Source organism: Schistocerca americana, chromosome 6, assembly GCF_021461395.2.
Source record: "Schistocerca americana isolate TAMUIC-IGC-003095 chromosome 6, iqSchAmer2.1, whole genome shotgun sequence".
NCBI classification, from domain to species: Eukaryota; Metazoa; Arthropoda; class Insecta; order Orthoptera; family Acrididae; genus Schistocerca; species Schistocerca americana.
Genome location: NC_060124.1, coordinates 181,207,426 through 181,232,782, shown reverse-complemented (window position 1 = coordinate 181,232,782; position 25,357 = coordinate 181,207,426). Strand labels below are relative to the sequence as shown.

Below are 25,357 nucleotides of genomic sequence, written 5' to 3'. Positions count from 1 at the left end.
AATATACCATTAAACAGGGTATTTTAAACGTTACTAGTCTGAAATTTTGTAACAGTTCTAAAATTAAAATAAATGCACGCCGAGCCTCCCACAGTGCAATAATGTCGACAGGACAGACCCTAAAAACTGCAGGGCTATCTCATTATTACTGGTGACTTGCAAAACTCTATCCAAGGCATTATTCAACAGACTAGAAGCACAAGGTGATACAAGGATAGGAGAATATCAGACAGGTTTCAGAAAAGGAAGATCACATATTGAACAGATTTGAAATTGGCGAACACTATCGAAAGTTAGACTGCAGTCACATTTATGGACTTGGAGAGCACTAGTAGAGTATGGAATAGACATAAAAACTAGTGCACTAGTGCAGCAGACACTCATAGACACCATATTCAAAATAAAATTTGTGTAAGGTATCTCAGATGAATTGTAGAAACACACAGGGGTCAGTAAGGAGATGGGTTCTCACCGCTTTTAGGCAAGAATAAAATTATAGAATAATTGTAAGACTACGCAAAAGGAATACGGTTAGGAAGAACAAGTGGAAACAAAAAAATCATAAAATGCCTGTTATGTACAGGTGAACTGGCAGTACTCAGAAACAACAGAGAAGAAGCACAAGCAACATCAGAACGCTTACATGAAAACAGGTCTTCAGGTATGTCAATGAGAAAACGCAAAACATGGACAGAAAGGACAAGACCCAAGCCCTACACATAAAATGCGGAAGGGCTAGAAGAGTGAAAAACTCATGTTTTTTGGGCAATATATACAAACTGGAGGATCAAATAAGGTAGACAACATAGAAAGAAGAGAAAGACTTCAGGAATCTCACAAACTAAGATGGACAGACTGTAATAAAAGGAATATGAGACAGGCCAAAGTTTTGCACTACAAGAGAGTTGTACTACCAGAAGTACTCTCCGCAGTAGGAACGACTATGATCGGAGCATCGGGCACCACAGAGACAAGAAAAAAAGTAAGATTACCAGAAAATTTTTTGGAGAACTACTCAGAGATGATATAGAGACCAACCAAAGAATTGTGCAGACACACAGACACACGTGGAGACATGACCATGAAACATCGACAAACATATTATGTGCACATACATAGAATTAACAACAACAGACTAACAAAAAGGATTTCTGTTGCAGTAAGCTACTCAATGAAAGAAAAACTACTTGCCTCCAAGAAACAGAAGAAGACCGAAGCAAGCAGGAATCAATTGGGAAGTAATAAGTGTAATGAGTGAAAGAGGCAAACTGAAAAACAAAATTATGACAGCAAAATCTCAAGTAAAAGAATTGAAGAAAACATGGAAAATGTGGAGAGAAATGTTGAGGCTAGGAGGTGAATGTTGTGTTTCCAGAAGAGCCAACACCGTGTTACTAGAGGAGGCCGAAATTCACGCGTTTTAGCTCACGCAGGCTGGCGTGAGGAGGGAAGAGCTATACTGACGTGAGGTCTGGAACATGACAAGGAATTAAAATTCAGAAAGCGGACGTAATTAGTTTGATACTTAACTTTAATCCATTAATGATGAACGTCGCTCTTAACGGTACATGATTCACAATATTATCCGTTCAGAATACATTCTTGAAGAATATGGCTCCTTGCTAGGTCGTAGCAAATGACGTAGCTGTAGGCTATGCTAAACTGTCGTCTCTGCAAATGAGAACGTATGTAGACAGTGAACCATCGCTAGCAAAGTCGGCTATACAACTGGGGCGAGTGCTAGGGAGTCTCTCTAGACTAGACCCGCCGTGTGGCGGAGCTCGGTCTGCAATCACTGATTGTGGCGACACGCGGGTCCGACGTATACTAACGGACCGCGGCCGATTTAAAGGCTACCACCTAGCAAGTGTGGTGTCTGGCGGTGACACCTCAGTGAACCCAACAGTAATGGAGGAAATGGCTGTAAAAGGTCACGATGGAGCACCACTAGTAAGGCATCCCCGAATGAATTACGCTTTTATTCATGTGACGTACAGAGGTATGGACCCCTTTGGAGTGGAGTCATTCGGTCCCGGGATGACACAGTGAGCTGCCAAAGCTCAACAAGACGCCATCCGCATGTGTGACTACAGGGGCGTGTATAGGTTGCGTCATCCGCTAAGGTCAGCAGGACATCATGGTCAATGAATCAGAGCCATGTCCAGATTGCTTGACAACCTTGGGCCATGGGATACAGCACAAGGAAGGATGGTACTCAAAGTGCAGCTCCCTGTGCGGTTGATGTCGAATGTAGGTGCCTGGCCTGGGCAATGGTCAGTGACAAGATGGTCCACAAGGTACTGAGGGCAGCGAGAGAAGCCGGTCGCGGTAATCGTGTGGTTCTAGGCTCTGCAGTCCGGAACCGCGGGACTGCTACGGTCGCAGGTTCGAATCCTGCCTCGGGCATGGATGTGTGTGATGTCCTTAGGTTAGTTAGGTTTAAGTAATTCTAAGTTCTAGGGGACTGATGACCTAAGATGTTAAGTCCCATAGTGCTCAGAGCCATTTGAGCAGCGAGAGAGTAGCCAGTCCAGCTACGAGCATACATTCCACCAGGGAGGTGGCCGCTCAAATGAGATAGTCAAGCGTAAGCGGCTGGGTGGTGTGAAGACACCAGGTAGTCTGCATGGAGTCATCAGCTCACAGTCCGCTGGTGCCTACAGCTACTGGAGCCTAGGTCGAGGGTAGGTGACCTGCTGCATCATTGCGTACTTTGAACGGTCTTCGTCTCGAAGTTAGAGGCTGGCAGTGGTGGCATAGTTCGGCATCCCGTATACACTTGGATACGGTCTGAGAACATCTGAGCACAATGAAAGGAAGAGTTTGAGTCAAGTGCTATTTATGAGAACCACGCTGGTTAGTTTGCCTTATCCCAGACCCAGAAGAAGTTAGCATGCTCGCTGGCCACCTTGAAACAATAGTGACCTCGCTTGGCCTGCTTTGTTTCTTTGGTCCCCTTTTCTGAACGCCCTTTTTTAGCTAAATGGTGTATAAACTTCGCTTTTCAGAAGCATTGGTGGGTGTATTTACCAGTGTCAGTGTACTCCCAGTATGTCTTCTTACTTCATAGTGTATGGTCGCCATAATGACAGCACCTCGTTCCCTGTGACGCCATGTTGCTGCATTTGCAGCAGGCAGTTCAGTGCTCCAGGCTAGGTTGTGGCACAACAGAACAAAAGCAACCCCAACACAGTCGAAGGACGCAGAAATGTTGGTAAGAGAAACAGGAGGAGGAATCAAGAAAAGAGTTGCATCATCACATAAGGCTCATGTTTAAATCCTTTTTCAGTGCAAAAATGTGTAATGATGGTGAAAATAATAATAACAATAATAAATATAATAGTAATTGAACAGCTACATGCATCACGCAAACATGCGAAAAATCGCAGCAACTGTGGACCAAGTACACTACTGGCTATTAAGAAGAAATGCAGATGATAAACGGGTATTCATTGGACAAATATATTATACTAGAACTTGAGTCAAACAGAGCTTGGATGGCGTGTACAGGTACAGCTGCCCATGCAGCTTTAACACGATACCACAGTTCATCAAGAGTAGTGACGAGCCAGTTACTCAGCCACCATTGACCAGACGTTTTCAATTGCAGAGAGACCCGGAGAATGTGCTGGCCAGGGTAGCAGTCGAACATTTTCTGTATCCAGAAAGACCCGTACAGGACCTGCAACATGCGGTCGTGCAGTATCCTGCTGAAATGTAGGTTTTCGCAGGGATCGAATGAAGGGTAGAGCCACAGGTCGTAACACATCTGAAATGTAACGTCCACTGTTAACAGTGCCGTCAGTGCAAACAAGAGGTGACCGAGTCGTGTAACCAATGGCACCCCATACCATCACGCTGGGTGATACGCAAATATGGCGATGACGAATACACGCTTCCAATGTGCGTTCACCGCGATGTCGCCAAACACGGATGCGACCATGATGATGCTGTAAACAGAAACTGGATTCATCCGAAAAATGAAGTTTTGTCATTCGTGCACCCAGGTTCGTTGTTGAGTACACCATCGCAGGCACTCCTGTCTGTGATGCAGCATCAAGGATTATCGTAGCCATGGTCTCCGAGCTGACAGTCCGTGCTGCTGGAAACATCGTCAAACTATTCGTGCAGATGGTCGTTGTCTTGCAAACGTCCCCATCTGTTGACTCAGGGATCGAGGCGTGGCTGCAGAATCCGTTACAGCCATGCGGATAAGATGCCTGTCATCTCGACTGCTAGTGACTCGAGGCCGTTGGGATCTAGCACGGCGTTCTGTATTACCCTCCGGAACTCACCGATTACATATTCTGCTAACAGTCATTGGATCTCGACCAACGCGAGCTGCAATGCCGCGATACGATAAACTGCAATCGCGATAGGCTACAATCCGACCTTTATCAAAGTCAGAAACGTGATGGTAAGCCTCTCTACACGAGGCATCACAACAACGTCTCACCAGGCAACGCCGGTCAACTGCTGTTTGTGTATGAGAAATTGGTTGGAAACTTTCCTCATGTCACCACGTTGTAGGTGTCGCCACCGGCGCCAACCTTGTGTGAATGCTCTGAAATGCTAATCATTTGCATATCACAGCATCTTCTTCCTGTCGGTTAAGTCTCGCGTCTGTCGCACGTCATCTTCGTGGTGTAGCCATTTTAATGCCCAGTAGTGTAATAACTGTAATAGTAAATGAACAGCTACAGGCATCACGTAATCATGCGAAAAATCGCAGCAACTGTAGACCAGGTGCCACAGAAAATTCATGTATCTTGCTTTAGTGCATATAATTCACGTATCTTGGAGCAGTGTGAGGGGCTATCAGCATGGTGGCGCACCCCTCACTCTGCAGCGGAGCTTGCGGGTTCAGGCGATGACGTCAACAACAGGGCTCGGCGGCACCCTTGACTGCGGCCGCTGATACTCTCTGCGTGGCGGGGAACCCCCCGCCTCTGCTCGGCGTGGCGCGTCAAGGTCTTATCCCTCGGGCGCAGCTTCCACCTATCGCCACCCGCCGCGCGCCGCCCTTCCCGTTTAATTACCTCCGGTGATCCGCTTCCAGTCGCTGACTGCGCTCTGTGACGATGTTCTCTCATCTGACTGGCACGCCTTTCAGCCGATTCCCACCTCAGGCCGCTTCCAGAAGTGCAGAGCCCCGCTTCAAAAGGCGCCCAGAGGTTCTCCACATTGTGTGCTCCGGAGCCAATTTCACGCCACACTTGGACTAAGATAATTATTGGACTAAGAGGAGCGGCGCGAATCAGGCCCTGTGTCTTTCCGCTTCATGTCAATGGCTCTGCAGCTACAGGAGTGTTTGCGGGACGCTCTAACTCCATTTGTGTGGGTGCTATAGTCCCGAATGACACTTTGTTTGTTACAGTCGCAAATAACTGTACGAGTGCTATAGTCCCAATGATAATTTTTCTACTTTGAAGAGAAAATTACAATATTTTGTAAATAAATAGAACAAAAAGACAAGGTAGCGTAAGGTGCCCCATTTTAGGATTGTTAAGGGAAAAATAACGGTACGGTTGGTTGAAAATGAGCAAGTGACGACTGATGTAGGTAACAGATAACCCACTTTGGTGATAAATAACCTTCATCAGAGAAAGTCAATAGATTATATTTCGTGATTTATGTCAAAGAAGCTAATGTATTTTGGAGAGTGTACTATAAGGGTTCGCAGTTTCGATTACTGTGGTTCCTGATTATGGATAGGATTATTTCTAAGGAAAATACAAGATGGCGTACCTATGACAACATTGTTTTATTACGAAAAATAACGGTGGGAAAATCCAAATCTGGTTGTAATAATGATACATATTTGCAACTACACTGAAGCCATTGTTTGCAGTATTCACATTTACAAGCCACTTGTGCCAACGATGTTTCTAACGGCTTCCACTGCCTTCTTCGTATTTTCCTCTGCCCAACACTTCCTTTTGTTCAAGGCATATCCTAAAAGGAAATAAAAAGCGTCATCTTTAACGGGGACCACTTTTCGTATGGTCGAAATTACGTATCGTAGTTGTGCTAACTGTGAAGAACAACATCCAGACTGATCCTACGAATTATCTTAGAAGATAGATTAAGTAAAGGCAAGCCTATGTTTGTAGGATTTATAGACTTAGAGAAAGCTTCTGACCATGTTGACTGGAATACTCTTATTCAAATTCTTAAGGTGGCAGGGGTAAAACACAGGGAACGAAAGGCTATTTACAATTTGTGCAGAAACCAGATGGCAGTTATAAGAGTCGAGGGACATGAAAGAGAAGCAGTGATTGGGAAGAGAGTGAGACAGGTTAGCAGCCTATCCCACACGTTATTCAATCTTTATATTGAGCAAGCAGTAATGGAAACAAAAGAAAAAAATGGAGTAGGAATTAAAATCCATGGAGAAGAAATAAAAATTTCGAGGTTTGCCGACGACATTGTAAATCTGTCGGAGACAGCAAAGAACGTAGAAGAGCAGTTGAACGGAATGGGCAGTGACTTGAAAGGAGGGTATAAGACGAACATCAACAAAAACAAAACGAGGATAATGGGGTGTAGTCAGATTAAATCAGGTGTTGCTGAGGGAGTTAGACTAGGAAATGAGACACTTAAAGTGGTAAATGAGTTTTTCTGTTTGGGAAGCAAAATAGCTGATGACGATCGAAATAGAGAGGGTATAAAATGTAGACTGGCAATGGCAAGAAAAGCTTTTCTGAAGAAGAGAAATTTGTTAACATCGAGTATGGATTTGTCAGGAAGTATTTTCTGAAAGTACTTGTGTGGAGTGTAGCCATGTATTTAAGTGAAACATGAATCATAAACAGTTTAGACAAGAAGAGAATAGAAGCCTTTGAAATGTGGTGCTACAGAATAATGCTGAAGATTATATGGGTAAATCACAAACCCAATGAAGAGGTACTGAACAGAATTGGGGAGAAGAGGAGCTTGTGGCACAACTTGACTAGAAGAAGGGTTGGGTTGGTAGGACATGTTCTGAGGCATCAAGGGATCGCCGATTTAGTATTGGAGGGTATCGTGGAGGGTAAAAGTCGTAGAGGGACACCAAGAGATGAATACACTAAGCAGATTGGGAAGGATGTGGAGCTGCATCAAACCGGTCTCTGGACTGAAGACCACAACAAAAACATTAGTCTCTGAAATTAGGTGCCTGTACCACTTGGCAAACATGGCTGAACTATAGAGGCATGTAATGAATTACAGTGTTTAAAATCGATTCACAAGTTCCTTTAAACAAGATATATCGTTAATAAATAACACTAAAGTACTAAACCACTTACCACGCAGCTGTGGTGCTTATGTTGTGTCTACAAAATATTGCATTAGAATGCAAGATGTTAAGGAATAATCAGCTGCGAGCAATGGGCGCTTAGCAAGACCGCAAGGAAGCGCTAGCAATTCAGCTAGTTTCCGCACCGTGGAGTAACTATCCATCTGTCCCGAATTAGGGCATCATTCGAAGATAGAGCTCTTTACACAAGTTACTTACAATTCCGTACATTTCTTGGTATTGTTATTTGTACGTTCGACTGACCACAATAGCTAAATAGCGTTACGATATAAAAGGCATTGAAAATAAGAGAAAAAAAAACAACTACGCAATCTAAAATTCAACATCTAAATCATCACCCTGCAAATGAGTAGAAAGTGACTGATGCAGACAAACTGCAACATGGACTGAGGTGCTATTCAATTCTATGGATGGGCGCTTTGTGGGCATAGTGAGTGCTTGCATGGTATTATCGATCCTATTGGTCTAATTTTCTCCTTAGGCTTCCTGCAGGAGCAGCACATGGATGACTAAACATGTTTATGCAGGTGGTGGTCCACGGCCTAAAAGCCGCATTATGATTTTGTTTATTAAGCAACTAGATTCAACGTATTAACATCAGTAGGTGGACGTTACAGCCATGTTCACCAGCTTCGTCTTACTTTTGAAGTGCACCAGTCAGACGGGAATGTTTACAATTGCTTTGCTGATGAACGAAAAAAAACATTAAGACAAGCTACTGGAAATCCTTTTGGTTACGAATTTTAGGGCGCTGATGACCTCGATGTTGAGCGCCCGTAAACCCCAACACACACACGGTTACGAATTGCAGTAACGATTGTATGTGTCATGGACTAGAAAAGTCCTTGATAGAGGTATGTAGAACGAGATGTCTACGCACTGGTCACGAAATTCCTGTAAATTACCTACCGTTTGTTTGTGTGCGCGGTGCTAGCGTCCGGTAGCGTACCAGATTGTTTCATCAGGTTCAGATCAGGCGAATATTGTGATGAAAGGTATCAACTACGATTCGTTATCATGCTCCTCAAACCACTGTTGTGAGATTCTGGCATGTCGTTATTGTGCTGGAGGTGCCACCGCCGTGGGGAAAGACATCAGCTATGATGGGATAATGGGGTGGTCCGCAATGATGTTCACGTACTCCATAGCTGTACCCATTTACAACAATATACGCTGAACGACGTGCTGCAAAATACTTCTGTCTGCGCAAGCACTGTACTCTGTCGTCGACCTGCCACAGATCGCCGCCTATCCTGCTTCACAGAGGGGGCAAAGTTCCCGACCTGCAGCTTCTGGAATGACACCTGAGGGCAGGACAGACACCTCGTCGTCTACTCGCGTCGCCTACGCTGTTCTTCGACTGCTTTCCGCAACAGCACGCCAACAGCGGAGCGGACTAGCTCCGCCGTTTGCCAGACGCTCGTACTCAGGTACTTTAACAAATAAAAATAAAAAATATAATAATAATAATTTGTAATAATAATAATTATTGTTGTTTGGATAAGTAATTGAGAGATTAAAATTCACGCCGTGAATTTATCGAGCTTCGTACGCCCGAAGATGTACAGAACGTAGCCAGGACTCATTATATATTTTTTGTAGGCGAAGTCTGATATCTGACCTCAGCTTCAATATGACAATGGGGTGACTAAAACTACTAAAACAGAGAAAAGCATACGATTAAATAAAACATATATTCATTACAACATATACATTACACTATGAATGACACGTACGTAAAATTATAGGTAAATAACTGCAAATAATTCACAAATGAGAGTGACTTATCAATTCTGCGCCTCTTATCTTCACATAAGTATCAATATGGCTAACTGTGGAGCCACACAAAATATTACATCCTTCTAGGACAACGAATGACATAAGAGTGTGCTGATGCCTACGGGCTGTGACAAGAGAGCGGTGTTAATTGTTTTATTTTGCTTTCTCTTGTCTTAAAAAATCGATACATATAATCTAAGTTAAGTAAATTAAATATCGTCTGTGCTCGAGTGCAAATGGTTCCTTAAAGTATCGAGCCATAAACAATGTGCCCTTTGTTAAAGTCGCTCGTGTCGGCAGTCGACTGCTGAGGTGTCGTTTTGTGTACTGTCGTGGACTCGAGTCTTGTGCGTTTGCTGATCAGTGATGTCAGTCAGCTGCCATCCAAAAAAGAAAAAAAAACACACATAGATTAGATGAATATTTATAGGTGCATATGGAGATGGCGCCAGCAGTCCCGAAATTGATTTCGCATTAAAGGAATTAAAAGCCATCTTTCAACTCGAGGCAAATTTACAGTCATGCTTATAAATTAAGGATAATTTCAGAATGTGGTGCCATACAACGTGACACTACTCAAAACTTGCGCAAATAGCATAGGCACATAGGGAACACACACGCCACAGATCTGTAAGTCCACGGTATCGGTGATAAGTTGAGAAAAACGTCCACAAACACATGTGCTACAAAACGCCACTGTTTCCTGCGCATGTACCCCTACATCAGTATGGGATATGATCACCATGCACACGTACACAGGCCGTACTATGGGTTGGCATACTCTGGATCACGTGGTCGAGCAGCTGCTGGGGTATAGCCTCCCATTCTTGCACCAGTGCCTGTCAGAGCTCCTGAAGTGTCGTAGGGGTTTGAAGACGTGCAGCGATTGGTCGACCGAGAGCATCCCAGATGTACTCGATAGGGTTTAGGTCTGGAGAACAGGCAGACCACTCCATTCGCCTGATATCTTCTGTTTCAAGGTACTCCTCCACGATGGCAGCTCGGTGGGGTCGTGCGTTATCGTGCATCAGGAGAAAGGTGGGACCCACTGCACCCCTGAAAAGGCGGACATACTGGTGCAAAATGACGTCCCGGTACACCTGACCTCTTACAGTTCCTCTGTGAAAGATATGCAGGGATGTACGTGCACCAATCATAATCCCACTCCACACCATCAAACCATGACCTCCATATAGGCCCCTTTCAAGGACATTAAGGGGTTGGTATCTGGTTTCTGGTTCACGCCAGATGAAAACCCGGCGAGAATCACTGTTCAGACTATACCTGGACTCGTCCGTGAACATAACCTGGGACCACTGTTCCAATGACCATGTACTGTGTTCTTGACAGCAGGCTTTACGGGCTCTCCTTGACCAGGGGTCAGTGGAATGCACCTTGCAGGTCTGTGGGCAAATAAACCAAGTCTGTTCAGTCGTCTGTAGACTGTGTGTCTGGAGACAACTGTTCTAGTGTCTGCGGTAATCTCCCGAGCAAGGCTACCTGCCGTACTCCGTGGCCTTCTGTGGGCACTGATGGTGAGATATCGGTCTTCTTGTTGTGTTGTACACTGTGGACGTCCCGTGCTGTAGCTCCTGGACACGTTTCCTGTCTGCTGGAATCGTTTCCATAATCTTGAGATCATACTTTGTGGGACACGGAGGGCCCATGCTACGATCTGCTGTGTTTGACCAGCCTCCAGTCGCCCTAATATTCTACCCCTCATAACGTCATCAATATGTGTTCTTTGAGCCATTTTCAACACACAGTCACGATTAGCACGTCCGAAAACGTCTGCACACTTACTCGCTGCACCGTACTCAGACATAGACCAACACACCTCTGTGTATGTGGACTGCTGCCAGCACCACAGTGCGACGACCGCAGGTCAAATGCACTGCATGGTCATACCCCGAGGTGATTTAAACCCAGATACCGCCCACCAGAGTGTTGTTACACCACGTATCAGCATTACCCTTAATTTATGAGCATGTGTGTATTTACACCCGGCCGCGGTGGTCTAGCGGTTAAGGCGCTCAGTCCGGAACCGCGCGACTGCTACGGTCGCAGGTTCGAATCCTGCCTCGGGCATGGATGTGTGTGGTGTCCTTAGGTTGGTTGGGTTTAAGTAGTTCTAAGTTCTAGGGGACTGATGACCACAGATGTTAAGTCCCATAGTGCTCAGAGCCATATGAACCATTTTTTTGTATTTACAACTGACAGTGATCACACAGTTGTGTTCCCACCGTTGACTACGATGTAAAGTCATCACGCAACACCTCACTTTGCCATTTAACGTATTTTTTGCTCTTCAATTTGCGACTAGTTTCGCTCATACACCATTATTTAACATTGAAAATACAATTCATTTCAGTATGAGGCATAACCCCACTACCACCAATCTATATAAATCGCGTAAAATGAAGCATTAAGATTCTGATAAACATTAAAATTGATCAACCGACAGATAAATACAGTGATGAAAAAGTCGCAACAATAAAAATATAATTAATGTGGAGTGACGAAATTTCGACAATACATTTGTCTACATCTACATGATGTAGGAAATCACGAATCCAGTCGCAAAACTGAGACGATACCCCACAGTCCCGCAGCTTGATTAGAAGTCGCTTGTGAGGAACGGTGTCAAAAGCTTTCCGGAAATCTAGAAATACGGAATCAACTTGAGATCCCCTGTCAATAGCGGCCATTACTTGGTGCGAATAAAGAGCTAGCTGCGTTACACAAGAGGGACGTTTTCTGAAACCGTGCTGATTACGTATCAATAGATCGTTCCCTTCGAGGTGATTCATAATGTTTGAATACAGTATATTCTCCAAAACCCTACCGCAAACCGACGTCAACGATATAGCTAACATACTTACACGATTAACATCGCAATATCACAGGTTAATGTAAGTGTGAGATAAGCCATAGCAAACGTGAAATGCTTGCGTACTAATAACTGATGTAACCGGCAGAATGTTGACTGCAAGCATGCAAATGTGCATGCATGATGTTGTGCAGGTGCCAGAGCTCAGTTTGTGGGATGGAGTTTCATGCCTGTTGCACTCGATCTGTCGATACATGGATGGTTAATGCTTTTCACGGATGACGATGGAGCTATCGTCCGATGATGTATCACAAGTGTTCGATTCGAGTCATATTTGGTGATCGGACAACATGTCGACACTCTGTAGAGCACATTATGTTACAACAGCGCTGTGTGGACGAGAGTTATTATGCTGAAAAACACCCCCTGGAATGCTGTTCACGAAAGGCAGCACAGCAGGTCGAATTACCGGACTGACGTACGAATTTGCAGTCAGGACGCGTGCTATAACCACGAGAGTGCTCCTGTTGTCATAAAAAATCGCACCCCAAACCGTAACTCCAGGCATAGGTCCAGTGTGTCTAGAACGCAGATGGGTTAGCTGCAGGCCCTAAACTGGCCTCCTAACCAGCACACGGCCATCACAGCCATCACGGAGGCAGAATGAGGTTTCATCAGAAAGCACAACAGATCTCCATCTTGCTCGTAAGTGAGGTCTGAAGTCGTAAATGGCTGATGTTTGGGGTCAATGGAATGTGTGCTACGGGACAGCTGCTATCCTTGAAGTAACTCATTTCTGACAGTTTGTTGTATGACTATGGTGCCAGCTGCTGCTCAGATTGCTGCTGCATATGTTGTACGTTGGGCCAGAGCCATACGTCGAGCACAATGGTCTTCCCTCTCCGTCGTGCCATGTGGCCGTCCAGAATCCGGCCTTCTTGAGGCCGTACATCCTCGTGATCACCGCGTCCAGCAGTCATGTACAGTACTGCCAAATCTTCCTTCAAAATCGCAGAAGGAACATCCGACTTCTCATGGTCTATTACACAACCTCGTTCGAAAGCAGTGAGATATTGGTAATGGCGTCTTTGTCGCTTAAAGGGATTCTTGATTAACATCAACTCACCGCGTCCGGCCTCAGAGGTAACTAACGCTCACAACACTTTTCGCGTATATTTGAAGGAATGGTTCAAATGCCTCCGAGCACTATGTGACTTAATATCTGAGGCCATCAGTCCCCTAAAACGTAGAACTACTTAAACCTATCTAACCTAAGGACATCACACACACCCATGCCCGGGCAGGATTCGAACCTGCGACCGTAGAGGTCACGCGGTTCCAGACTGTAGCGCCAAGAACCGCTCGGCCACCTCGGCCGGCATTTGAAGGAAACCTGATTTGCAGCCTCATGTTCTTATGAGCATGTCGCGAAATTTTAATATACACTCCTGGAAACTGAAATAAGAACACCGTGAATTCATTGTCCCAGGAAGGGGAAACTTTATTGACACATTCCTGGGGTCAGATACATCACATGATCACACTGACAGAACCACAGGCACATAGACACAGGCAACAGAGCATGCACAATGTCGGCACTAGTACAGTGTATATCCACCTTTCGCGGCAATGCAGGCTACTATTCTCCCATGGAGACGATCGTAGAGATGCTGGATGTAGTCCTGTGGAACGGCTTGCCATGCCATTTCCACCTGGCGCCTCAGTTGGACCAGCGTTCGTGCTGGACGTGCAGACCGCGTGAGACGACGCTTCATCCAGTCCCAAACATGCTCAATGGGGGACAGATCTGCAGATCTTGCTGGCCAGGGTAGTTGACGTACACCTTCTAGAGCACGTTGGGTGGCACGGGATACATGCGAACGTGCATTGTCCTGTTGGAACAGCAAGTTCCCTTGCCGGTCTAGGAATGGTAGAACGATGGGTTCGATGACGGTTTGGATGTACCGTGCACTATTCAGTGTCCCCTCGACGATCACCAGTGGTGTACGGCCAGTGTAGGAGATCGCTCCCCACACCATGATGCCGGGTGTTGGCCCTGTGTGCCTCGGTCGTATGCAGCCCTGATTGTGGCGCTCACCTGCACGGCGCCAAACACGCATACGACCATCATTGGCACCAAGGCAGAAGCGACTCTAATCGCTGAAGACGACACGTCTCCATTCGTCCCTCCATTCACGCCTGTCGCGACACCACTGGAGGCGGGCTGCACGATGTTGGGGCGTGAGCGGAAGACGGCCTAACGGTGTGCGGGACCGTAGCCCAGCTTCATGGAGACGGTTGCGAATGGTCCTCGCCGATACCCCAGGAGCAACAGTGTCCCTAATTTGCTGGGAAGTGGCGGTGCGGTCCCCTACGGCACTGCGTAGGATCCTACGGTCTTGGCGTGCATCCGTGCGTCGCTGCGGTCCTGTCCCAGGTCGACGGGCACGTGCACCTTCAGCCGACCACTGGCGACAACATCGATGTACTGTGGAGACCTGACGCCCCACGTGTTGAGCAATTCGGCGGTACGTCCACCCGGCCTCCCGCATGCCCACTATACGCCCTCGCTCAAAGTCCGTCAACTGCACATACGGTTCACGTCCACGCTGTCGCGGCATGCTACCAGTGTTAAAGACTGCGATGGAGCTCCGTATGCCACAGCAAACTGGCTGACACTGACGGCGGCGGTGCACAAATGCTGCGCAGCTAGCGCCATTCGACGGCCAACAGCGCGGTTCCTGGTGTGTCCGCTGTGCCGTGCGTGTGATCATTGCTTGTACAGCCCTCTCGCAGTGTCAGGAGCAAGTATGGTGGGTCTGACACACCGGTGTCAATGTGTTCTTTTTTCCATTTCCAGGAGTGTACATCATATTTCAGATGTAGAAACACGCTTACCAACTTTCGTTTATGTCGCATAACTTCTTCTTGCTGTTGTGGTTTTTTCGTCATTATATGTACACACGATACAAGAAAACGTATCACCGACTAAGGTAATGCATCGACATTTGGTAACATGCCGGCCGCTGTGACCGAGCGGTTCTAGGCGCTTCAGTCCGGAACCTCGGGGCTGCTACGGTCCCAGGTTCGAATCCTGCCTCGGGCATGGTGTGTGTAACGTCCTTAGGTTAATTAGGTTTACGTAGTTCTAAGTCTACGGGACTGATGACCTCAGATGTCAAGTCCCGTAGTGCTTCGAGCCATTGTTAAACATTCCGGACATGAAAAGCATACAGAACATAAAATTAAAATTAGTTTTATTATTTTACATAAAGTAGGGAAAGGGTCTCATAGATCTGATGGAGGAATTATAAGCTTTTTCACATTTTGTTAAAGAAGCAACTTCCATTTTAAATGAGCTAATCAAACTTAAAAACAAGAAAATATTTTGAAAATTTTCGTGATATCTTCTTACAAAAGTAATGCTAGTCATGCAGGCTAGCTAATTAGAAATAAATCTAAGACATTTACAGGCTAGCAACGTTGTATGCAAACGGCTGGTCATGATTCTTTGCCGTTTTACCTTGTGTCTTCCTTTGGATAGTGGTCTGTAATTGACATTCCTTGAGTCTACCCGTGGTCTAGGGGGCGCCGGCACGGTAGCTCCGCGTGCTCGGTCAGAGGGTTAGCAGCCCTCAGTAATAAAAAAACTGACTTAATGGGTCAACAATGAACTTGTACGGACGTCTTACGACGTCCGCCCGGAGCAGATGCAACGAGCAAAAGTGAACACAACGAGATTTAAAAAAAAAAAAAAAAAGGGGGTAGCGTCTTTGATTCACACTCAAAACGTCTTCCGTCCTGGGTTCGATCCCCGCCACTGCCTAATTTTTGATAAATAATCAGCATTGGCGGCCGAAGACTTCCGGCGTAAGAAATCAGCCTCATTCTGCCAACGGCCGTGTCAAAGAGGGCGGAGGAGCGGATAGAGGATCAGGGCACTCTCTTGTCCTAGGGGTGGCAAATTGCCCCTAAAGGCTGAAGAATCGGCAATGATCAACGACATGAGGACGCAGAAGCCAATGGAAACCACCGCATTAAAGACACGTAACGTGTATCCACAGGACATGTGGCCTGTAATTGAAGAAGTGTCATGATGATCTCTTCATTGGCAAAAGATTCCGTAATAGTCCCCCATTCGGATCTCCGGGAGGGGACTGTCAAGGGGGAGGTTACCATGAGAAAAAGATTGAATAATCAACGAAAGGATAACGTTCTACGAGTCGGGGCGTGGAATGTCAGAAGCTTGAACGTGGTACGGAAACTAGAAAATCTGAAAAGGGAAATGCAAAGGCTCAATATAGATATAGTTGGGGTCAGTGAAGTGAAGTGGAAGGAAGAACAAGGATTTCTGGTCAGATGAGTATCGGGTAATATCAACAGCAGCAGAAAATGGTATAACAGGTGTAGGATTCGTTATGAATAGGAAGGTAGGGCAGAGGGTGTGTTACTGTGAACAGTTCAGTGACCGGGTTGTTCTAATCAGAATCGACAGCAGACCAACGCCGACAACAATAGTTCAGGTATACATGCTGACGTCGGAAGCTGAAGATGAACAGATAGAGAAAGTGTATGAGGATATTGAAAAGGTAATGCAGTATGTAAAGGGGGACGAAAATCTAATAGTCATGGGCGACTGGAATGCAGTTGTAGGGGAAGGAGTAGAAGAAAAGGTTACAGGAGAATATGGGCTTGGGACAAGGAATGAAAGAGGAGAAAGACTAATTGAGTTCTGTAACAAGTTTCAGCTGGTAATAGCGAATACCCTGTTCAAGAATCACAAGAGGAGGAGGTATACTTGGAAAAGGCCGGGAGATACGGGAAGATTTCAATTAGATTACATCATGGTCAGAAAGAGATTCCGAAATTAGATACTGGATTGTAAGGCGTACCCAGGAGCAGATATTGACTCAGATTACAATATAGTAGTGATGAAGAGTAGGCTGAAGTTCAAGACATTGGTCAGGGAGAATCAACACGCAAAGAAGTGGGATACGGAAGTACTAAGGAATGACGAGATACGTTTGAAGTTCTCTAACGCTATAGATACAGCAATAAGGAATAGCGCAGTAGGCAGTACAGTTGAAGAGGAATGGACAGCTCTAAAAAGAGCCGTCACAGAAGTTGGGAAGGAAAACATAGGTACAAAGAAGGTAGCTGCGAAGAAACCATGGGTAACAGAAGAAATACTTCAGTTGATTGATGAATGGAAGAAGTACAAACACGTTCCGGGAAAATCAGGAATACGGAAATACAAGTCGCTGAGGAATGAAGTAAATAGGAAGTGCAGGGAAGCTAAGACGAAATGGCTGCAGGAAATATGTGAAGACATCGAAAAAGATATGATTCTCGGAAGGACAGACTTAGCATACAGGAAAGTGAAAACAACCTTTGGTGACATTAAAAGCAACGGTGGTAACCTTAAGAGTGCAACGGGAATTCCACTGTTAAATGCAGAGGAGAGAGCAGATAGGTGGAAAGAATACGTTGAAAGCCTCTATGAGGGTAAAGATTTGTCTGATGTGATAGAAGAAGAAACAGGAGTCGATTTAGAAGAGATAGGGGATCCAGTATTAGAATCGGAATTTAAAAGAGCTTTGGAGGACTTACGGTCAAATAAGGCAGAAGGGATAGATAACATTCCATCAGAATTTCTAAAATCGTTGGGGGAAGTGGCAACAAAACGACTATTCACGTTGGTGTGTAGAATATATGAGTCTGACGATATACCATCTGACTTTCGGAAAAGCATCATCCACACAATTCCGAAGACGGCAAGAACTGACAAGTGCGAGAATTATCGCACAATCAGCTTAACAGCTATGCATCGAAGCTGCTTACAAAAATAATATACAGAAGAATAGAAAAGAAAATTGAGAATGCGCTAGGTGACGATCAGTTTGGCTTTAGGAAAAGTAAAGGGACGAGAGAGGCAATTCTGACATTACGGCTAATAATGGAAGCAAGGCTAAAGAAAAATCAAGACACTTTCATAGGATCTGTCGACCTGGAAAAAGCGTTCGACAATATAAAATGTGAAACGTCCCCTTAGAACAATTTATATATGACTGTGCTTAAACTGACATACAATATTTTTAGCGCAACGCAATCTGACTTTCAAAAATCCCTGCAAAAGAATGGCCCTGAGTAACATTAAACTATACCTTTCACAAATCGTTTACCTCACAAAAATCTTGGTTACTCGAACTACTGCAATACAGCGAGCGCCACTACTGCCAGCTAAATAAAAGATTCAAACTACTGAAGGCACTAACTACTGATAGGGATAGTTAGCAAATGAAAGATATTAATAGAGAACAAACAATGTATTTACCTTAATAGTCATAATATATATAGCAGTTCATGACAAATTACAAAACTCCGCCATCTCTCTCCCCACATCCACCACTGCTGGCGGCTCACCTCCAACTGGGCAACGCTACGCGCTGTTAACAGCCCAGCTGCCCAACACTACAATGGCGAGTATTACAACAATGCAAAGCAGCCACAGACTGCACACAGCACAGCCAGTGATTTTTATACAGAGGTGGCGTTACCAATAAAAAAACCTAAACAGCCTACTTACAAATGGTGCAAGCTGTTCGAGATTCTGAAAAAAGTAGGGGTAAGCTATAGGGAGAGACGGGTCATATACAATATGTACAACAACCAAGAGGGAATAATAAGAGTGGACGATCAAGAATGAAGTGCTCGTATTAAGAAGGGTGTAAGACAAGGCTGTAGCCTTTTGCCCCTACTCTTCAATCTGTACATCGAGGAAGCAATGATGGAAATAAAAGAAAGGTTCAGGAGCGAAATTAAAATACAAGGTGAAAGAATATCAATGATACGATTCGCTGATGACATTGCTATCCTGAGCGAAAGTGAAGAAGAATTAAATGATCTGCTGAAAGGAATGAACAGTCTAATGAGTACACAGTATGGTTTGAGCGTAAATTGGAGAAAGACGAAGGTAATGAGAAGTAGTAGAAATGAGAACAGCGAGAAACTTAACATCAGGATTGATGGTCACGAAGTCAATGAAGTTAAGGAATTCTGCTACCTAGGCAGTAAAATAACCAATGAAGGACGGAGCAAGGAGGATATCAAGAGCAGACTCGCTATGGCAAAAAAAGGCATTTCTGGCCAAGAGAAGTCTACTAATATCAAATACCGGCCTTAATTTGAGGAAGAAATTTCTGAGGATGTACGTCTGGAGTACAGCATTGTATGGTAGTGGAACATGGACTGTGGGAAAACCGGAACAGAAGAGAATCGAAGCATTTGAGATGTGGTGCTACAGACGAATGTTGAAAATTAGGTGGACTGATAAGGTAAGGAATGAGGAGGTTCTACGCAGAATCGGAGAGGAAAGGAATATTTGGAAAACACTGGTAAGGAGACGGGACAGGATGATAGGACATCTGCTAAGACATGAGGGAATGACTTCCATGGTACTGTAGGGAGCGGTAGAGGGCACAAAGTGTAGACAGAGATTGGAATACATCAAGCAAATAATTGAGGACATAGGTAGCAAGTGCTACTCTGAGATGAAGAGGTTAGCACAGGAAAGGAATTCGTGGCGGGCCCCATCAAACCAGTCAGTAGACTGATGGCCAAAAAAAAAAAAAAAAAAAAAAAAAAAAAAAAAAAAAAAAAAAAAAAAAAAAAAAAAGAGTCTACCTCTGCTTGACTTAACTTAATTGATAAATACTATATTTCTGATATTCTGTTTTTCTAGGTCTAAATTCATTGCTGAATTTCTGGGGGTACACTTGGTGGTGGGCCACATTTAACTTTCTGAATACTCAGAGAGGAAAAAAGCTGCGTTTTATTTGTATTAAAAGATAGAAAAATCATTCATTAGTGACATTACTGCCAAAAGCAGGTAATGATATAAGATTTCGTCTGTATCTTGCGCTTTTGTAGATGGTATGTTGCTGTTCCTTTTAGGTTTCATGGCAACCAATCTCACAGCCTATTCGAAACGAGACTGCCATGTCGACCTGTATATTATTATTGAATTCGTCCTACATGTGAATGTTAAGAGCCACGGAATAAAATAAAAGTCTTACGCGGTCATGTTTTAAAATACTTTCCTAGAAGGCACTACTTTTGTCATCCTGTGTTGATGTAATGTCGTTTGTTCAGTTCTGGATTTAGTGCTGAAGAGGTTAAGAAGAAGTGCGGAATTCGAATAAAAACTATCGGAGTCAGAATGAAACATAAGAGGCCGGCCGCTGTGGCCGAGCGGTTGTAGGCGCTTCAGTCTGGAACCGCGCGACCGCTACGGTCGCAGGTTCGAATCCTGCCTCGGGCATGGATGTATGTGATGTCCTTAGGTTGGTTAGGTTTGAGTAGTTCTAAGTTCTAGGGGACTGATGACCTCAGATGTTAAGTCCCATAGTGCTCAGAGCCAATTTTGAATCATAAGATAAGCAGTATTTTTCATCCCCAGCGAATAAAATGGTTAAGTTGTTGGAGCATGATTATGAAAATGGCATCGGTGATGAAGGTAAGAAAAAACGTTTGCTGAAAATTCGCCAATTACGTGCTGGCTACAGACAGAAAAGTAAGTAGCAGAAGTAGGAGGGATATGACAGTGACATTCTGATGGCGATTTGGAATCTGCAAGGTACCTCTTTTAACCTTAATTCTAGATATTATTTATAAATCTGAATTATTTACTAATTTTAAAGTACATATGTGTGAAAAGTATGTTATTGTTTATTGTGGAAATGATTTGTAAATGTCAGACGTTGGCAACAGGTCACAAAAATCTGTAAGTGCCTGTATTACTTGTATTTTTACTAGAGTCATCCCTTTCAGCTGAAATATTTCAGTTTCCGTGATCTGTGTGCAAGAGGCGCTGGATAATGGTCTTTGACCAAAACAGGTCCACAATACAAAATATTTTGAAGAACAGCTTAAGGTGTTACATGATATAATTTCTACTATATCATTTCGACAGCTGAATATTATCGAGGTATTTAGATGTCATACGTTGATTCCGGTTACTTCAATTTCCTATATGGCTACCAAATTGATTTTGTTCTCATCTACGATCTTGTGTAGAATTTGGTATGTCACTTCACTGTGACCTTCAAAGTTCGGTTGCCACGTTTTAACATTGAGACCAAATTTTCTGAGCAGACGGTTCATAAAAGCGTCGTAGGTCTTGGAGTGGTGTACTCTTTGGCACAATATTGCGCTGCAGTCTGGATCAACAGCTGATACGCCAGACTCAGACTATGTGCATCAATTCGGGAACAGTTATTAACTCTCCAACTTCCTTTTTGCCTGTTCTCGGCCATATAGATTCCCCATTTTTGCAGAGGGCCTTAGTTTACAAAAATAGCTAGTAACCCTTATATTCCTGTACAGGAGGACATTCTCATACTCATTAAAAGTAATCTTCATTCCCATCACCCAACTCTTAGCGATAGGCATAAATACAAGAGAACAGTGGTACCACAGAACAGCTTAAGACGCTCTGCCTCGTCTAGACCACCACAGGATCAAAATCACGAGATCAGATCTGCACTCAAGAGGATTAGGACAAATCGTGGGAAATGTGCTGACTCAATGTATAAATGGGGATCAACAACATTGTGCAGTCGTGATTGTGGAGCAGAACGACAAATTGTTCAGCTAATCTTATGTGCATGCCCAAAATGATCGTTTCCTGGCGGTCTGGAGGGGTTCCTTATAGCAACAAAGACGTCGATTGAATCTACTCAGCAGCTGGATACATGTTTTCAATCTTTTGTGCTTTGTAAATATTGTAAATTTAATGTGTTTTGTACATCCATGTATATTTATACAGGGCATAGAAACAAGAGGCCTCACGAATATGAGCACTGTGGGGTATATAACTTCCTAGCTCCAATAGAAAAGGAAAGATGGGCAAAAATGCGTTTCTTCCCAGCCCCTACCGTACAGGCTGTCCTGCTGACAGACATGTTGTGTGACAATATTATTGGCCTTTAAATCAACCTGCTTTGCAGGAAAGCCTACATGTCAGCATCAAGACACCCTTTTCTAGGCCTTGAGATGTACGCTGTCCTGCTTGGCAGGTGTTTTGGAGCAGTATTGTCCAGCTTTATCGACCTGGTTTGCATGGTGGCCTGTTCGTCAGTGGCCAATAAATAATTTTCAAGCCCCTGATGTGAAAGGCAGGTAAAAGGTGTAGAAGGGTAATAGTGAAGTGGGAAAGGAAGAGGAGGAGGCAGAGGTGGAATGAAAGAGGGGAGGATGATATGGTTAAAGGGCTGGAGGAGGAAGATTTGGTCAGAGAGAGGGGGTTCATGAAATGGACAAAAAGGAGAGGAGGATATGAAGAATAGGGAGAAGGAAACAGATGGGGATGGATGATGAGGTGGATAGACAGAAGGGGGAGCGGTGAACACAAAGGAGGGGGAGGAGGAGGTGGTTAAATACGAGTATATGTGATGAACACACAGATGTGCAAAACCAAGGGGAAAAGGCTAGTTAACGTACAATTATGAATTTAATATTGTGTTAAGTACATGTGGTGATAAAATAATGGGACTGATGCCATCACAGAATAAGTACACACACGCCTAAAATGAACGACCATATCCTGTAAAGTGTTAAACTTTCTCAATCTAATGTGGGATCTCTGGTGTCTAGAGACAATTATTTCAGCCATGACATTCGTTTGAGTAAAACCTGTTACATTGTTTTGTTGGATAAATGAAAATGTAGTAATGCACCAACTAAATGTCGTGGAGTTTCACATGTAACTTTAAAAAACTGTTGTTGTTGTTGTTGATGTTGTGGTCTTCAGTCCTGAGACTGGTTTTATGCAGCTCGCCATGCTACTCTATCCTGTGCAACCTTCTTCATCTCCCAGTACCTACTGCAACCTACATCCTTCTGAATCTGCTTTGTGTATTCATCTCTTGGTCTCCCTCTACGATTTTTACCCTCCACGCTGCCCTCCAATACTAAATTGGTGATCCCTTGATGCCTCAGAACATGTCCTACCAACCGATCCCTTCTTCTAGTCAAGTTGTGCCACAAACACCTCTTCACCCCAATATTATTCAATACCTCTTCATTAGTTATGTGATCTACCCATCTAATCATCAGCATTCTTCTGTAGCACCACATTTCGAAAGCTTCAATTCTCTTCTTGTCTAAACTATTTATCGCCTATGTTTCACTTCCATACATGCATACTGAAACCTATCTGTTAATGAAAGAAGTGTATGGCAAAGACCGTTCATCACCTTCGCGAGTTCTTCAGTGATTCAAGTGTTTCCAAGATGGCCGAGAAAACGCTGAAGATGACTCATACCCGGGATGCCGTTCAACATCAAAAACGGATGAACATATTGAAAAATTAGGTAATGTGATCCAATCAGATCAGTTACACAGGAGAGGGTGCTACTAAGAAACGATTTTGTAGCAATGCTGGTAGCAGTTGTTTGGACATTTACACCATCCCGAATAGAGGTCGCTATGCGGAACGCGTTTTGTGGGGAGCGCCTCGACCACCCAAGGCGCGCACCGGGAGCTTTTAATTGAAAAGCTCGGCAGGCAATTAAGACGCGTTCTTTGTATGCAGATGAGGCCGCCGGCCGGCCGGCGCGCAATTACTTTGTCGTTAGTCAAGCGGCCCCGCGGGGGTTTCCGCTCGTGACGCAGCCTGCAGCCGCCGCTGCTTGTCCCACACCGCGAGCGAGCGAGCGTGGCCGGCGGGACGCTGGGTGCATCCGCAGACATGGCTGTGGCCGCGTTCAACTGACGGGGGAACCTCCCCATCGCACCCCCCTCAGATTTAGTTGTAAGCTGGCACAGTGGACAGGCCTTGAAAAACTGAACACAGATCAATCGAGAAAAACGGAAAAAGTTATGTGGAACTATGAAAAAAATAAGCAAAATATACAAACTGAGTAGTCCATGCGCAAGATAGGCAACATGAAGAATACTTTCAGCTCACGAGCGCCGTGGTCCTGTGGTTAGCGTGGGCAGCTGTAGACTGAGAGCTCCTAGGTTCAAGTCTTCCGTCGAGTGAAAATTTTTACTTTCTTTATTTTCGCAAAATTATGATCTGTCTCGTTCATTGACGTCTCTGTTCACTGTAATATGTTTAGTGTCTGTGTTTTGTGACCGCACCGCAAAACCTGAGATTAGTGGACGAGAGGACGTGCCTCTCCAATGGGAACCGAAAACATTTGATCGCAAGGTCATAGGTCAACCGATTCTTCAAATGGTTCAAATGGCTCTGGGCACTGTGGGACTTAACATCGGAGGTCATCAGTCCCATAGAACCTAGAACTACTTAAACCTAACCAACCCAAGGACATCACACACATCCATGCCCGAGGCACGATTCGAACCTGCGACCGTAGCAGTCGCGCGGCTCCGGACTGAAGCGCCTAGAGCCGCTCGGCCACCGCGGCCTACCAACCGATTCTTCCACAGGGAAACACGTCTGATATATTCTATACGACACTGCTGACGCCATGTGTTTCACATGACAGAAATATGTTGTCGACCCACCTAACTTGTACACTTGGCGAATGGGTTAAAAGATCCTTCTACCTGGCCCGATTTAGGGTTTCTTGTGGATGTGATAATCACTCCCAAAAACTCTGTCAAAACATATGTTTTTAAAGTTTTCAAATTTGTCAGTGTGTAGACCGTCAAATCCTGCATATGTCCAAGCAAATCTGAACATGACCTGGAATGTTGGAGAGCGAAGTTGATTATGTGTGAGTGCCTGAACTTTGATAATTGTCTGAAAATAAAAAAAATTAAACTTTTCACTCGAGGAAGACATAAACCAAGGACCTCTCATTCCGCAGCTGCTCACGCTATCCACGGGACCACGGCGCTCCTGAGCTGACACTCTCCTTGATGTTGCTTATCTTGCGCATGGACTTCTCAGTTTGTATATTTTGCTTATTTTTTTCGTAGTTCCACACACCTTCTTCCTGTTTTCTCGATTGATCTGTGTTCAGTTTTTCAAGGCCAACTTATAACTAAATCTGAGGGGGGTGCGATGGGGAGGTTCCCTTGTGAGAGTCGATGGTAGCGACATACTGCATACTGGCGGCTCTGAAACGTCCCCTTTTTGAAGAATTATACATGACTGTGCTTAAACTGACACACAATATTTTTAGCGCAACGCAATCTAACTTTCAAAAATCCCTACAAAAGAATGGCCCTGACTAACATTAACCTATACGTTTCACAAATCACTTACCTCACAAAAATCTTGGTTACTCGAGCTACTGCAATAAAACGAGCGCCTCTACTGCCAGCTAAATACAAGATTCAAACTACAGAAGGCACTAACTACTGATAGGCACAGTTAGCAAATGAAAGAATTTAATACAGAACAAACACTGTATTTACCTTTATAGTCATAATATATGTAGCAGTTCATGACAGTCTTACAAATTTCAAAACTCCGC

General features: G+C 44.5%; 1 protein-coding gene across 1 annotated transcript in view; it reads left to right on the top strand.

Moving 5' to 3' along the window:
* Positions 1–23,682, top strand: part of LOC124620035 (proline-rich protein HaeIII subfamily 1-like) — a 145,396-nt gene extending 121,714 nt beyond the window's left edge. Inside the window, exon 3 of the mRNA XM_047146701.1 lies at positions 23,583–23,682. Coding sequence (XP_047002657.1) covers positions 23,583–23,682 — 100 coding nt within the window. The remainder of the gene's footprint in view (positions 1–23,582) is intronic.
* Positions 23,683–25,357: the final 1,675 nt, after the last annotated feature.